Below are 17078 nucleotides of genomic sequence, written 5' to 3' on the forward strand. Positions count from 1 at the left end.
TTTCATTACATCCATAACTTTAATATTCAACTACTGACATGATATTCTAAGTTTTTTTTATTTAATCTGTGAATTATTTTATTTAATCTATAATTAATTAATAGTTTTTGAATTTTATATTATTATTAGAAATTGGAATATTTATTAAAAAAAGTTGAAACATTAATTATGCCTATTAATTTTTATAGTCATTATAATTTTTTTAGTTTCAAATTATTTTTAAAAATTATTAAACTTCTTACTTTGTTTTTAAAAATTGTTTCCCAAGAACAACAATAAATCATAGAATAAGTTTTTTAAATAAATGTGTTCCTAAATTACCCACCAAAATAGTTTTTTTTTTATTTAAAAAAACTATGCTATGAGAGTTTTTCTTTTCAAAAATGAAAATAAATATTTTAACATTGAAATAAAAATAAATAATCATTTCAATCTTATATTAATCATTTAAAAAAAAACTATGCCGTGAGAGTTTTTTTTTAAAAAATTAACCTTATATTTCTAAATACATCTAAATGTAAGAATTGAAATTACCAAATCCATTTCTATTGAAAGTCGAATGAGAATAGAAACAAACTATTCATTCCTATTCCCATTCGTACCAAACATGTCCCAAAGGGCTTATAATTTCTAACTCGCTATTAACAATAGAAGAAAAAACTAACATCTATGGATTAAAATTAAGGATTAATTTATTTATTTTTTTAAACAAAATAATTCCGGATAAGTTTAAGTCTATTTTAAATAATTTTATCTAAATATTCTTAAGCTAACTTTTGAATGCTGTTATTAGGTGACTAGATTCAAGGATTGGAATCTGTGAGAAAGGAAAAAGGATGCTTTACCCCTCGTCCAAGCCGTGCTTCTGAGCTTCGTGGACACACTTAGTCAATTCAACTTAATGCATATAAGCCTCCATTGTCAAGCACGTCCAAAGCCTAGCCCACCAAATGGCTCCAAGAATTCATCACATTCTGATGAGTTTTGAGTTCTCAAATGGACAGTTTGGATGGTATACCCCTTTGAGAAAAGGCCCAACATAAACTTAGACACCCGATTGCCATCATACCATGGCATCGTTTACACTATACAGAAAGTACTGGTACTTCAAGCTCAGGCCAGTTCAAACCACAAGCAGGGTCCATTAGTTCCTGAGCCTTTAGCATTTTCCTGGTTCTTCAGAGCAAATGCATCATTTGCAAGCCTTTTTAACACAAATGGGCAATCTATAACTTACAACCAAGCACAGGACATAATAAAAATTACCTAAATAGGAAGGATCAAATCCCATGGAACCATTGAAAAACCAAAGGAACTTTCTCATGTTCAGTAAACAAACTAGAAAATAGTACTCTGTGACAAATGACTTCCCATGTACACCATGTACAATAAACAGATAAAAAAATTAATGTGTCATGCGCACACAAAAAAGAACAAATAGTCTGCTTATACAGTTCTAGAAACATCTCCATCTCCAACATGCCATTGGTTAACCCTTTTGAGAAGAAACTCTAAACAAAGCCCTGAAAGGAGACAACTTTACCACCAACCTCAGAATTTTCGCGCCTGCAAACAATATTTGAATTTAAGAAATGTGAGTTTAGGAATAAAATAGTTTCCACACCCTTCTCGACAACTTGCAAGTGACCCATATTATAATCCAATCCAACAAGATCATGCAAACAAGAAGGAGACTAATTATTAAAACACAAAGATGACAGATTGCCATTAATTGACAATTAACCACGAACCCATGGCTGGCCATATCAACAGAAACAATTCTTTTAGGTATGATTTCCATTTCATTTTTTATCAAAATCATCAAGACAACTTTTACTTGAAATCATTATAATTCCTTTCAGAAGGGTCAATCATGGAAGGCTGGAACAACATCTAATAGGATTTTTTCATGATTATACCAGATTATCAGTGAAATACTTTACATATTATTCCACTGCTATTTGTTGATATCTGCATCCAAGATTCATTACTAAACATTGGTTTTATAATACATTTTATAGCACATTTTTCACATCCAGGGCTTTGGAAAGTCTGGCAGAAGCAGGAATGTTCAGAGTGTAATTACAATTATTCTTCTTTGGGTGATTTGACTAGAGAGAAATGCCATTTTTTTATAATTATTATTATTTTTTAAATATTTTGATAAACAGATCCAAACAAAATCATTATGGCACTCATGTGTACTTTCTCTGTCCCCTATTTGTTTCACTTCCGACTTTTCAGGTACCCTGGTTGGCATGGTCAAGTTAGTTTAGAGTTCCATCTGCTACAACAGTAGGGAGATTGAGGACGACCATAGCTGAGCACAAAACCTTCTTCCCTAATTCTTAAGTTTAATTTTGATGGTTGCTCTTAGGAAACCCAGGATAAGTGGCTATTGGTGGAGTTTTCTGAGAGAAGAAGTGGATAGGGCTTTCTCAAATGTATTGGGGTGTGGTTGGCTAATGAGGCAGAGTCACTAAATTGCTTAGAAGTCTAACATTTGCTTCTCTAGGTTCTACAATTTAGTGCAAGGTGATTCAACCATGGTTATCTCTTGGGTTTCTCAGAAAAAGCAAGATCCTTAGGAATGCTACACCTAGCAGCACAAATTTTCAATTTATCTACAAAGTTGTGCTATCCATTTAGATGGATCCCTTGCCTAGACAACTAAACTGTAAACAGGCTAACTAATCAAGGTGCTTTCTTGTGAGATGCCTGTATTGGGGAGTTTCCCATGCCTGTGTAGGGGAGTTTCCCTAAACTTTGTACTTTGATTTGGTGTTGAACTTTAGTTATTTTTAACATTTTTGTTTCACCCTTGAGGTTTGCAGTTCAGTTATATTTTGTTGATTCAATTAAATTAGATAGTCATACATTTTCTTTCTTGGAGGAGAACTCATCCTTTCATGTTCTTTTTTGATCATTAATCAACAAATTCTTTTGCTTGCAATTGAGAAGACAACAAGTGTTATGAGTTGTCATTTCCCTTCAAATGTAGGTATTTTCTGATAGGCAAATAATATGATTTTATAAACAAATGCCAAAGTGATGGCGCACCATAGTACATAGGATGTATAGAATGAGCATCAAGAGGCACAAGCAAGAGATAACACAAAAACAACCTATCTCTTAGCAACAACCCAACCAATCAAAAAAATCATTTAAAGACAAAACCTATATCTATATACCTGTTCACCCACAAAAATTAATATCTAAGAAAACAACTTTTCAAGGCTTGATCAGATTGCTCTTCATGGTCAAAAGACCTTTTATTCCTTTCTTTCCATATGGTCTAAAAGATGCACACTGGAGCTGCTCTCCAAACCTTCTTGCGTCTTTTACCCACAAAGGATCCATGCCACCCTAACTAAGTCCCTTTAACCATCACAACTTACACCCAATGAACACCAAAACAAAGCAATTAACAAAGGACACTTGTCTTAGCACAATGGAGAGGGATGTGATCAATGGATTCTTCCTTGACTTTACTAAAAAAATATCCATTGACCAAAGGCCACCCTCTTCTCTTAAGCTGCTCTAAGGTGAACAACTCCCCCCTAACTAACCTCCCAAATGAAAATTTTACTATTCTAGACATACAATTCTAGAAAGCTAAGCTCATTAATTTTAATTTTAGACATACAATTCCTTCTTCTATGAGCATTAACCATTTTATGGAAGAACTTAGTGTTTCTATTCCCCCCTCCTTGAGCTAGATCTCCCTAGATTTCTACCTCCATGAGGTTGCTTAAAAAAGAATCCACTCATATTATTCCTCCCTAGCTGTCCTCACCTAATTCTTCTTTTAAGAAAGGACCCCTTCTCTCTCCTTTAAATCCCAAAGACCCATCTCAATGAAGGTCATCTTCCTAAGAATCCTAACTGAAACATTGTTGAACACCTCTTTTATTCCAAATTTTCAAATCAGATTTCATCACCTTCAGTTTCGCAGCCAAGATGAAGCTATAATAAGATTCTCTAAAATTGTATACCATCCCTCATCCCTTAAGGGGGTCTTTAAAACCCTCCTCCTTCAGCCACATTTTGTTCTAATACCTCCTTGATCCTCGAATCAGCCCCAACTCCTTATCAAAGGCCTCTATAAAATCAAAGACAATGAGAGTATCCCCAAACAAAGATAGCTTCATACCACCATTCAAGCTCCAGGTCCTTGCAGCCCACCTCTTCAAAGAGGGCAAGTCTGGAGCTGAATCAGAAAAATCCCCTCTTCTCGCCACTAAACAATGCTTCAAAAGACCCTCCCTAAGCCGCACATCCTTGACTCCTAGCTGAGACCAAACCACCTCATCCATCACACTGTAAAACTTCTTAGTCATCTTTGCAGATGACCTCCCTCAGACGAAACTAGCTTACTGCACCCTTTCAACATACTCTCATACACCGGCACTCGCTTTGCACTTTGAAAGGAGAGAGTCACTCCAAGATCCTGATGCTTCCTGGCTAAAGTGGACAAGCCCTCCCTTCCTATAGGAAAAATCAATGTAGACCTCTTAGCCTCTACAGATTTAGCTTAACATTGAATCAACCCTCCTTCCCTGTTAGTTAGAGTGGCTTTCCAGCCCTAGGGACCTCCCACCTTCAATCTAAACCTTGCAAGTCTTCTTCCCATCCACTTCCCTATAACAAGATTACACACCATCCAACACACAGGCCAAGCTCACCTCAACAGATCTAATCCAGTTAGAAATACCTCTTCCCCCACAATTCTACCATGAAAACATCCCTTTACCACCTCAACGACAACTTCAAAAGACTTGAAGTCCACTGCAAACCATCTCTTCTTTCCTTTCTTCATTTCTTCCATTTTTCAATCTCTAGCTCTCTCTTGTAACTCCATATTCTTTACACAATTCTTCAAGAGCCCTTTGTGAAACATTATTCGAGACACCAATCTTACTACTGGCATCCATCCTAATGCCATAGGACTTCCATACTGATAGCAAACTAAAGCCGGATTTGTTCAAAAGTAGGTATGAGCTTATTTAGAAAATAAAACAAGCAGATTCATGTGCTTGCATAAATTCAGTTGCAGAATTAGACTTACCAAGAGTATGGTTAACGATTCAAACTAAATCATATCAGGGAGTGATTCCGATTTTCGAGCAGTCAATGTATATTCATTTCAAAATGTGAGCATAGGAAAGCAAACAAAACGATTACAATTTTTAGGCGGTCAATGGGGCAAAATGAATATTACCTTTCAACATGCAAGCATAGGAAAGCAAACAAAACAATTACAATTTTCAAGCAGTCAATGTGGCTTTACATTTCAAAATGTAAGCATAGCAAAGCAAATGGAAGAGGCACTTACATACAGAAGGCACCGGTTGGGCGTGGGTAATCATAGCCAAACTCATCCAAGTTGTAACAACCCTTGTGCAGACAAGTGACGGATATGAAATCCTTTGGTGTTGGCTCAAGACATATTTTGGGGCCCTTGGCTCGCTTGGCTCGCTTGGTAGGATGTTGTTGTTCATTGGACGGCAGTTTGGAAACTTGAAAAATGAATATGTAAACAAGGAAGTTGTGGTTAGGGTTGCAGTGACCGGGGAAGATGGCGCACATCTTCTCTTTGCCCAGGTTGAGAACTAATCCATCTCCAATCCTCCAATGACATTTAGCAATTTTGGAAAGATCGCATTCCACCTCCTCGAATTTCTGAAACAGGACAGGTGCATCCTCACCAGACTCAGGAGGAGGAAAAAGGAATGCCTCCATATGGTGGGGAGGATCAAAATCGTATTCCTCCATGTTGCGGCAATAAGCAGAGACTAGAACATCCTCGCATCCCGACACAAACTGTCCGTGACAAAGATTCCGTCCCAGACCATGTCTATGTATAATTGACAACAACCTGGACCTGTGGTGGGGTATAAGCCGCCATGTCCCATTAGTGACATTGTAATAGTGGCATTGACTACCAGCCTCGAAACACAGATAATTCCCTACACGTGCAAATCCCGTTACAATGCGTTCATTAAATCCGTGGAAGGGAGGAGTCTGAAGCATCGTATTTGGTTCATAATAACGGCCAGGGCAATAGCTCTCGAAACTTGGGGACGCACATGTTCTAAACTTCGCGTAATAAGAATAACTGCTGGACATGACATATATCCGCCCCTCAATCTTTATCAACCTGGGCATAAGCTTCGCCGCTTCAAACTCGTGAACGTGGGTGAAGTTCACGGTAGGACCAGAGAGATCGGCCACATACAAGCTCGATGAAATCCCCTTGTCGCCCTTTGACTTGTCCAGCCTCAAAATGGCTTTCCAAATTGGATCTTCCTGAGCCCATTCTCCTCCCACCATATACAGTTTTGATCCATCTACAAAGAAACCCATCCCACATGGCAAATTTTCCTCGTCAAAATCAATCACTTCATCCACCGGTAATCGAGTCATATCGGGAGGAGCTGTTTGAAATCCACCGCTCAGCAACTTCTTCATGTTAATCACTAGGATGCGGTGGTAAGTATACAAGTACAGAAATTCTTCTCCTTCCATTCTTTGCCTGTTTCTACTCACGACCTTTCGAGGGCTTTGGCTTCGGCTTCGGCTTCAAGATCGTTCGGGTGACGACCTGTGTTTGGCGCCTAAAACCCTTTGGGTGCCTCCTCTATATATACTACTAGGAAAATTCTAGGGTACTTCCTTCGGTACCGTACCGAAATGTTTTTAAGCCATTGGATGTCCAAGATTACATCTTGGCCATCCATTTTAAATTTGAAAAAAAAATTCCACTTAACCGAGAAGAACCGGTTGTGGCCTTCCACTCTCTTCTCCTTTAATTTCTTTTTCCTCCGTTCTCAATAATTTTGGATTTAAATAAAATAAAGATGAGATAAAAATAAAATTGGAAAAAAGAATTGATATAAAATTTGAAAGCATATTTATTAAGAAAAAAAGATTCATCATATATCATAACTATATTATTTTATTTTTAACAAATTATTAAACATTTAAATTTGACATAAAAACAAATATGATAATATTTTAATATGAAATGAGTATTTGCATTATAATTCAATATTTTGATAATCATGTGTAAAGCTTAAGTAATTAGACCATCCTAATTTTTTTTACTCTCCAAATTTTACATGTTTTGAATTTAAGGTTTTTAAATTAAAATTACAATAAAATAAATTACTAATACTCTTTTGAGTCACTGATGATAGTATTTTCAAAAATAAATTTATAATTTCAAAAAATTTTAAAACTAAAAATCGATATGAAAAATGTAATGATCTTGACTCTGATGTCAATATTTGGATTAAGTTTTGATAGTCTCATTTGAAAACCAATTGACGTTTAATGAGGGTAGATTAAGCTTTTTATGACATTTAACCACTATCATCCAAGTGATCCATCCTAGGCTTAATATCGACATTATTATATCCTAACGGTATAATGACATTAAAGAAAAAGCCATCAAATGTTGAATATTAATTAACCATTCGTGTTCAGTATGCACCCCTGTTGCTTATTCATAATAATTTCTAACTCGCTATTAACAATAGAAGAAAAAACTAACATCTATGGATTGAAATTAAGGATTATTATTTTTTTTAAAAAAACAAAATAATTCCGGGTAAGTTTAAGTCTATTTTAAATAATTTTATCTAAATATTCTTAAGCTAACTTTTGAATGCTGTTATTAATTGACTAGATTCAAGGATTGAAATACATGTGAGAAAGGAAAAAGGATGCTTTATCCCTCGTCCAAGCCGTGCTTCTGAGCTTCGTGGACACACTTAGTCAATTCAACTTAATGCACATAAGCCTCCATTGTCAAGCACGTCCAAAGCCTAGCCCACCAAATGGCGTCCAAGAATTCATCACATTCTGATGAGTTTTGAGTTCTCAAATGGACAGTTTGGACGGTATACCCCTTTGAGAAAAGGCCCGAAATAACCTTAGACACCCGATTGTCATCATACCATGACATTGTTTACACTATACAGAAAGTACTGGTACTTCAAGCTCATGCCAGTTCAAACCACAAGCAGGGTCCATTAGTTCCTGGGACTTTAGCATTTTCCTGGTTCTTCAGAGCAAATGCATCCTTTGCAAGCCTTTTTAACACAAATGGGCAATCTATAACTTACAACCAAGCACAGGACATAATAAAAATTACCTACATTGAAATAGGAAGGATCAAATCCCATGGAACCATTGAAAAACCAAAGGAACTTTCTCACGTTCAGTAAACAAACTAGAAAATAGTACTCTATGTGACACATGACTTCCCATGTACACCATGTACAATAAACAGATAAAAAAATTAATGTGTCATGCGCACACAAAAAAGAACAAACAGTCTGCTTATACAGTCCTAGAAACATCTTCATCTCCAACATGCCATTGGTTAAACCTTTTGAGAAGAAACTCTAAACAAAGCCCTGAAAGGAGACAACTTTACCACCAACCTCAGAATTTTCGCGCCTGCAAACAATATTTGAATTTAAGAAATGTGAGTTTAGGAATAAAATAGTTTCCACACCCTTCTCGACAACTCGCAAGTGACCCATATTATAAATCCAATCCAACAAGATCATGCAAACAAGAAGGAGACTAATTATTAAAACACAAAGATGACAGATTGCCATTAATTGACAACTAACCATGAACCCATGGCTGGCCATATCAACAGAAACAATTCTTTTAGGTATGATTCCATTTCATTTTTTATCAAAATCATCAAGACAACTTTTACTTGAAATCATTATAATTCCTTTCAGAAGGGTCAATCATGGAAGGCTGAAATAGGATTTTTTCATGATTATACCAGATTATCAGTGAAATACTTTACATATTATTCCACTGCTATTTGTTGATATCTGCATCCAAGATTCATTACTAAACATTGGTTTTATAATACATTTTAGAGCACATTTTTCACATCCAGGGCTTTGGAAAGTCTGGCAGAAGCAGGAATGTTCAGAGTGTAATTACAATTATTCTTCTTTGGGTGATTTGGCTAGAGAGAAATGCCATTTTTTTTATAATTATTATTATTTTTTAAATATTTTGATAAACAGATCCAAACAAGCACTCAGGTGTACTTTCTCTGTCCCCTATCTGTTTCACTTTCGAGTTTTCAGGTACCCTGGTTGGCATGGTCAAGTTAGTTTAGAGTTCCATTTGCTACAACAGTAGGGAGATTGAAGATGACCATAGCTGAGCACAAAACTTTCTTCCGTAATTCTTAAGTTTGATTTTGATGGTTGCTCTTAGGAAACCCAGGATAAGTGGGTATTGGTGGAGTTTTCTGAGAGGAGAAGTGGATAGGGCTTTCTCAAATGTATTGGGGTGTGGTTGGCTAATGAGGCAAAGCCACTAAATTGCTTAGAAGTCTGACATTTGCTTCTTTGGGTTCTACAATTTAGTGCAAGGTGATTCAACCATGGTTATCTCTTGGGTTTCTCAGAAAAAGCAAGATCCTTAGGAATGCTACACCTAGTAGCACAAATTTTCAATTTATCTACAAAGTTGTGCTATCCATTTAGATGGATCCCTTGCCTAGACAACTAAACTGTAAACAGGCTAACTAATCAAGGTGCTTCCTTGTGAGATGCCTTTGTTGGGGAGTTTCCCTAAACTTTGTACTTTGATTTTGGTGTTCAACTTTAGTTATTTTTAGTGTTTTTGTTTCACCCTTGAGTTTTGTAGTTCAGCTGTATTTTGTTGATTCAATTGAATTAGATACTCATACATTTTCTTTCTCGGAGGAGAACTTATCATTTCATGTTCTCTTTTGATCATTAATCAACAAATTCTTTTGCTTGCAATTGAGAAGACAACAAGTATTATGAGTTGTCATTGCTCTTCAAATGTCGGTATTTTCTGATAGGCAAATAATATGATTTTATAAACAAATGCCAAAGTGATGGTGCACCATAGTACACAGGATGTATAGAATGAGCGTCAAGAGGCACAAGCAAGAGATAACACAAAAACAACCTATCTCTTAGCAACAACCCAACCAATCAACAAAATCATTTGAAGACAGAACGTATATCTATATACATCTTCACCCACAAAAACAAAATATCTAAGAAAAGAACTTTTCAAGGCTTGATCAGATTGCTCCTCATGTTCAAAAGACCTTTTATTCCTTTCTTTCCATATGGTCTAAAAGATGCACACTGAAGCTGCTCTCCAAACCTTCTTGCGTCTTTTACCCACAAAGGATCCATGCCACCCTAAGTCCCTTTAACCATCATAGCTTACACCCAATGAACACCAAACTGAGTAAAAAGCAAAGCAATTGACAAAGGACACTTGTCTTAGCACAATGGAGAGGGATGTGATCAATGGATTCTCCCTCGACTTTACTAAAAAAATATCCATTGACCAAAGGCCGCCCTCTTCTCTTAAGCTGCTCTAAGGTCAACAACTCCCCCCTAACTAACCTCCCAAATGAAAATTTTACTATTCTGGACATACAATTCTAGAAAGCTAAGCTCATTAATTTTAATTCTAGACATACAATTCCTTCTTCTATGAGCATTAACCATTTTATGGAAGAACTTAGGGTTTCTATTCCCCCCTCCTTGAGCTAGATCTCCCTAGATTTCTACCTCCATGAGGTTGCTTAAAAAAGAATCCACTCAAATTATTCCTCCCTAGCTGTCCTCACCTAATTCTTCTCATAAGAAAGGACCCCTACTCTCTCCTTTAAATCCCAAAGATCCATCTCAATGAAGGTCATCTTCCTAAGAATCCTAACTGAAACATTGTTGAACACCTCTTTTATTCCAAATTTTCAAATCAGATTTCATCACCTTCAGTTTCGCAGCCAAGATGAAGCTATAATAAGATCCTCTAAAATTGTATACCATCCCTCATCCCTTAAAGGGGTCTTTAAAACCCTCCTCCTTCAGCCACCTTTTGTTCTAATACCTCCTTGATCCTCTAATCTGCCCCAACTCCTTATCAAAGGCCTCTATAAAATCAAAGAGAATGAGAGCATCCCCAAACAAAGATAGCTTCATACCACCATTCAAGCTCCAGGTCCTTGCAGCCCACCTCTTCAAAGAGGGCAATTCTGGAGCTGAATCAGAAAAATCCCCTCTTCTCTCCACTAAACAATGCTTCAAAAGCTCCTCCCTAAGTTGCACATCCTTGACTCCTAGCTGAAACCAAACCGCCTCATCCATCACACTGTAGAACTTCTTAGCCATCTTTGCAGATGACCACTCTCAGATAAAACTAGCTTACTGCACCCTTTCAACATACTCTCATACACCGGCACTTGCTTTGCACTTTGAAAGGAGAGAGTCACTCCAAGATCCTGAAGCTTCCTGGCTAAAGTGGACAAGCCCTCCCTTCCTATAGGACAAATCAATGTAGACCTCTTAGCCTCTACAGATTTAGCTTACCATTGAATCAACCCTCCTTCCCCATTAGTTAGAGCGGCTTTCCAGCCCTAAGGACCTCCCACCTTCAATCTAAACCTTGCAAGTCTTCTTCCCATCCACTTCCCTATAACAAGATTACACACCATCCAACACACAGGCCAAGCTCACCTCACCAGATCTAATCCAGTTAGAAATACCTCTTCCCCCACAATTCTACCATGAAAACATCCCTTTATCACCTCAACGACAACTTCAAAAGACTTGAAGTCCACTGCAAACCATCTCTTCTTTCCTTTCTTCATTTCTTACATTTTTCAATCTCTAGCTCTCTCTTGTAACTCCATATTCTTTACACAATTCTTCAAGAGCCCTTTGTGAAACATTATTCGAGACACCAATCTTACTACTGGCATCCATCCTAATGCCATAGGACTTCCGTACTGATAGCAAACTAAAGCCGGATTTGTTCAAAAGTAGGAATGAGCTTATTTAGAAAATAAAACAAGCAGATTCATGTGCTTGCATAAATTCAGTTGCAGAATTAGACTTACCAAGATTATGGTTAACGATTCAAACTAAATCATATCAGGGAGTGATTCCGATTTTCGAGCAGTCAATGTATATTCATTTCAAAAGGCGAGCATAGGAAAGCAAACAAAACGATTATAGTTTTTAGGCGGTCAATGGGGCAAAATGAATATTACCTTTCAACATGCGAGCATAGGAAAGCAAACAAAACAATTACAATTTTCAAGCAGTCCATGTGGCTTTACATTTCAAAATGTAAGCATAGCAAAGCAAACGGAAGAGGCACTTACATACAGAAGGCACCAGTTAGGCGTGGGAAATCATAGCCAAACTCATCCAAGTTGTAACAACCCTTGTGCAGACAAGTGATGGATATGAAATCCTTTGGTGTTGGCTCAAGACATATTCTGGGGCCCTTGGTTCGCTTGGCTCGCTTGGTAGGATGTTGTTCATTGGACGGCAGTTTGGAAACTTGAAAAATGAATATGTAAACAAGGAACTGGTGGTTAGGGTGGCATTGACAGGGGAAGATGGCGCACATCTTCTCTTTGCCCAGGTTGAGAACTAATCCTTCTCTAATCGTCCATTGAGATTTAGCAATTTTGGAAAGATCGTCATCCACCTCCTTGAATTTCTGACACAAGACAGGTGCATCCTCACCAGACTCAGGAGGAGGAAAAAGGAATGCCTCCATATGGTGGGGAGGATGAAAATCGAATGCCTCCATATTGCGGCAATAAGCAGAGACTAGAACATCCTCGCATCCCGACACAAACTGTCCGTGACAAAGATTCCGTCCCAGACCATGTCTATGTATAATTGACAACAACCTGGACCTGTGGTGGGGCATAAACCGCCATGTCCCATTAGTGACATTGTAATAGTGGCATTCACGACCAGCCTCGAAACACAGATAATTCCCTACACGTGCACAGCCCGTTACACTGCATTCAGGAAATTCGTGGAAGGGAGGAGTCTGAAGCATCGTATTTGGTTCATAATAACGGCCAGGGCAATAGCTCTCGAAACTTGGGGACGCATATGTTCTTACCTTCGCGTAATAAGAATAATTGCTGGAAATGACATATATCCGCCCCTCAATCTTTATCAACCTGGGCATAAGCTTCGCCGCTTCAAACTCGTGAACGTGGGTGAAGTTCACGGTAGGACCAGAGAGATCGGCCACATACAAGCTCGATGAAATCCCCTTGTCGCCCTTTGACTTGTCCAGCCTCAAAATGACTTTCCAAATCGGATCTTCCCGAGCCCATTCTCCTCCCACCATATACAGTTTTGATCCATCTACAAAGAAACCCATACCACATGGCAAATTTTCCTCGTCAAAATCAATCACTTCATCCACCGGTAATCGAGTCATATCGGGAGGAGCTGTTTGAAATCCACCGCTCAGCAACTTCTTCATGTTAATCACTAGGATGCGGTGGTAAGTATACAAGTATAGAAATTCTTCTCCTTCCATTCTTTGCCTGTTTCTACTCACGACCTTTCTAGGGCTTTGGCTTCGGCTTCGGCTTCAAGATCGTTTGGGAGACGACCTGTGTTTGGCGCCTAAAACCCTTTGGGTGCCTCCTCTATATATACTACTAGGAAAATTCTAGGGTACTTCCTTCGGTACCGTACCGAAATGTTTTTAAGCCATTGGATGTCCAAGATTACATCTTGGCCATCCATTTTAAATTTGAAAAAAAATTTCCCCTTAACCGGTTAAGAGAAGAACCGGTTGTGGCCTTCCACTCTCTTCTCCTTTAATTTCTTCTTCCTCCGTTCTCAATAATTTTGAGTTTAAATAAAATAAAGATGAGATAAAAATAAAATTGGAAAAAAAAATTGATATAAAATTTGAAAGCATATTTATTAAGAAAAAAAGATTTATCATATATCATAACTATATTATTTTATTTTTAACAAATTATTAAATATTTAAATTTGACATAAAAACAAATATGATAATATTTTAATATGAAATGAGTATTTACATTATAATTCAATATTTTGATAATCATGTGTAAAACTTAGGTAATTAGATCATCCTAATTTTTTTTACTCTCCAAATTTTACATGTTTTGAATTTAAGGTTTTTAAATTAAAATTACAATAAAATAAATTATTAATACTCTTTTGAGTTACTAATGATAGTATTTTCAAAAGTAAATTTGTAATTTCAAAAAAATTTAAAACTAAAAGTCGATATGAAAAATGTGATGACCTTGACTCTAATATCAATCTTTGGATTAAGTTTTGATAGTCTTATTTGAAAACCAATTGACGTTTAATGAGGGTAGATTAAGTTTTTTATGTTATTTAACCACTGTCATCCAAGTGACCCATCCTAGGCTTAATATCGACATTATTATATCCTAACGGTATAATGACATTAAAGAAAAAGCCATCAAATGTTGAATATTAATTAACCATTCGTGTTCAGTATGCACCCCTGTTGCTTATGTAGAGGGGCTCGTGATGGAGGTCCCAAACCGTGAATTTACTGTAAAATTGGATAGTTTTGATATTCCTTTCGTTGTGTCCTATTTCCTTCACCAGCCAGAGTTGGAGAAAGAACAAGAGCTTGAAGGTCTGCTAAAGGACTTAGCCAACTGCAAGGTGCAACTGGAGGCAAAGGACTCTGCCCACATGCAAGCCCTTCTTAAGCTGGATCACTATCGGAAAGCAGCAGATGAGCTTTCCACCTTGCTGAAGAGCTCCGAGGTTGAGAGAGATAAATACATAAATGAATGCATAGAATCTAGAACCCGGATAGATGAACTTGAAACCAAGATGAAGGAGATGGCTGATCAATTGTTGGAAACTGCAAAGGTTCGAGAGCAGCTTTCACATGTTTTAAGCGAGTTGAAAAGTGCACAAGAAGAGTTACTTCGTGTGGAAACAGAACTTGCTGATGCTAGAGCATCTGAATTCAAGGCTATGACGCAAGCAGAGCTGATGCAAACTGCTGTCAACATGGAAAGAGGCAAGACAGCTGAGCTTCTAAAGCATGTATCAGAGCTCAATGAAGCTATTCTTCATTCAAAGCTGGATGCTATTGAAGCAGAGAAAGAGAACTCTGCAGTTCTATCTGAGAAAAAGGCAGAGTTACAGTTAGTGACAGCAACTTTGGCTCAAGCACAGGAACAACTAGAAGAGTTGAGGAAACAAACAGAGATAGTGCAGTTTCTGGAAAATGAGCTCCTGGCTAAATCGGTATTTATTGAAACCCTGCAATTTGAACTTAAAGAAGCCAATGAACTTCACAGTTTATCTGCAAAAGCTGCTTCTGAAGCTATTAACAATTTAAACCAGCTAAAATCAGATTTTGAAAGGCAGGAAAGAGAGAACTCAGAACAAGCAGTATCCATTAACTCACTGGAAATGGAGCTTAATCAGTTGAAAATAAAGCTTAAGAATGCAAATGGTAGGCCGTTTAAAGTGTGATGTTGAGATGCTTACAGGGGAATTAGAGAAGACAAAAATTGAGGTGGATGAGATTAGAGGAAGGGAGAATGAAGCTCAAGTTGAAATAGCACTTCTGAAATCTGAGCTTCACAAAGGGAGGTCAAGAATTGCAGCAGCAGAGGCAGCTGAAGCAAGGGCTGAGAGTGTTAAGTCCGGGCTATATCTTGCAGTCCAGCAACTAGCAGTAGAAGCAGGAGAAGCCAAGAAGGAGAGCCAAAGGCTAAAACAAGGAGCGGATGAAGCAAAAGAAATAACTAGAGAGACTGTCTCTGTCAACCCCCAATTTGAAGTCTCTTCTCAAGATTTAGAACTTTCCCAAAAAGATGAATACAATAAAGAAGCTAAAGCAAGAAAAGATGACCACATCACAATTTCAGTGATTGAATATGAATCATTGGTTAGCAAGGCTAAGAAGGCGGATCAAATTCCAGTATTGCTATCTGAAAATTTAAGTCAATCGGCCACATTTGAAAATAGGGATGAGGCGGAAGTTCTGAAGGAGTTGGAATTTGCAATGGTGAGAATTGCTGAGTTTAGGACTCAGGCAGAGCAGGCAGTGAGCAGGGCTGAGATGGCTGAGAAAGCTAAGGCAGCAATTGAGGAACAACTAAGGCAGCGGCGAGAGCAGAGGCAAAGGAAAAGAGCTGCTTTAGCAGCGCTCCATGAAGAGTCTGTCCGAAAAGAGAACAATATTCTTAAATTTGAGCAGACTCCTACAACATATCAGCCACTGGGTAAGGTCCTCAACATGAAATTCTAGTCTACCTGGAGAATTTCAGATATTTTGTCCTATTTAAGTAATTGTGTATGGCATAAACTACTTCAAGGACTTCCAACTTATTTCTCTTTTAGCTGATTTGGTCCAAGGCCTATTTAATAGGTAATTATATATTCCTCTCATGTGATTTACAGCATTTTAATAAGGTGCAAACACAAGTGACCAAAGAAAAAAAAAAAAGTAAGATAAAAAATCTAGGCATATAGACCTTGGTGTGCTTTTCATGAGGGTTACTAATTCACCTAGAACTTGTCAAATTCCATATATGTTCATGTACCAAAATATTCATCCTCCCAATTAGAAGGACAATGGTAGTTCTTGAGGATCTAAGATGCATGTGTATGCTATGCTATGTTTTGTCCCTAAAAATCAGTCCAACAGTACGCAACCTTGGAGGATAGTATCTTAAAGCCCTCACTTGTCACTAATCCAAGGTCTTTTAGTCTATGGTCTAAAATCATATTTGAGGAAAGGCTTTTGGTGAGAAATTGGTAGTGAGAAGATTGTCATAAGATTCAGCATTTCTTATTCGAAAATGTATGTTATCATTTCAGTGAAAGTTAACTTGGAATCACAACAATGTTTAATGTTTTCTACGTGACTTCGGGTATCAATAGGACCCTGATTTCCTGGAATGCTGCCTATGTGCCTTGTCTCAAAATGTCCTAGCTCTTCCAGTAATCTTCATCTCTAGGATGGGGACTCACCATCTGGTCCTTTTTAGCATAAGCATCACCAGGGTAGATGGCTGATATGCCAGCCATCTCTCAGTGTCTCCATGAAAGATGTTCTTCTCTGGAAATATAAGCTGCCAATACACATAAATTGCAAGAATAAGTGCATAGGTCTCACTTATTTTCTTATAACTTCCACAAGGAATAACAAAGGAAAACCAAACAACTGTAGGATAACACCAG

General features: G+C 37.5%; 4 protein-coding genes and 1 long non-coding RNA gene across 5 annotated transcripts in view; 2 read left to right on the top strand and 3 right to left on the bottom strand.

The window, feature by feature from the left end:
• Nucleotides 1–1253: 1253 nt before the first annotated feature.
• LOC104877445 (uncharacterized) lies at nucleotides 1254–6603 on the bottom strand. The gene is made up of 2 exons (XM_010665035.3): nucleotides 5336–6603; nucleotides 1254–1566 (listed from the first exon to the last, which is right to left on the bottom strand). Exons 1-2 carry the CDS (start codon nucleotides 6526–6528, stop codon nucleotides 1512–1514), a joined length of 1248 nt encoding a protein of 415 aa, XP_010663337.1. The 5' UTR covers nucleotides 6529–6603; the 3' UTR covers nucleotides 1254–1511.
• A 1542-nt stretch (nucleotides 6604–8145) lies between these two features.
• LOC100853584 (uncharacterized) lies at nucleotides 8146–13503 on the bottom strand. The gene is made up of 2 exons (XM_059734146.1): nucleotides 12203–13503; nucleotides 8146–8466 (listed from the first exon to the last, which is right to left on the bottom strand). The coding sequence occupies exons 1-2, from the start codon at nucleotides 13390–13392 to the stop codon at nucleotides 8412–8414; spliced, it is 1245 nt and encodes a 414-aa protein (XP_059590129.1). The 5' UTR covers nucleotides 13393–13503; the 3' UTR covers nucleotides 8146–8411.
• Nucleotides 13504–14393: 890 nt separating this feature from the next.
• LOC104882403 (uncharacterized) lies at nucleotides 14394–15362 on the top strand. Its single transcript, XM_010665559.1, has one exon. It carries the CDS (start codon nucleotides 14394–14396, stop codon nucleotides 15360–15362), a length of 969 nt encoding a protein of 322 aa, XP_010663861.1.
• Nucleotides 15363–15369: 7 nt separating this feature from the next.
• LOC104882402 (WEB family protein At3g13190) lies at nucleotides 15370–16143 on the top strand. Its single transcript, XM_010665557.1, has one exon. The coding sequence runs from the start codon at nucleotides 15370–15372 to the stop codon at nucleotides 16141–16143; it is 774 nt and encodes a 257-aa protein (XP_010663859.1).
• Nucleotides 16144–16664: 521 nt separating this feature from the next.
• LOC132252798 (uncharacterized) overlaps nucleotides 16665–17078 on the bottom strand; it is a 36514-nt gene continuing 36100 nt past the window's right edge. Inside the window, exon 3 of the long non-coding RNA XR_009464562.1 lies at nucleotides 16665–16969. This is a non-coding gene — a long non-coding RNA (uncharacterized LOC132252798). The remainder of the gene's footprint in view (nucleotides 16970–17078) is intronic.

This window comes from Vitis vinifera, chromosome 17 (assembly GCF_030704535.1).
Source record: "Vitis vinifera cultivar Pinot Noir 40024 chromosome 17, ASM3070453v1".
Classification (NCBI taxonomy): Eukaryota; Viridiplantae; Streptophyta; class Magnoliopsida; order Vitales; family Vitaceae; genus Vitis; species Vitis vinifera.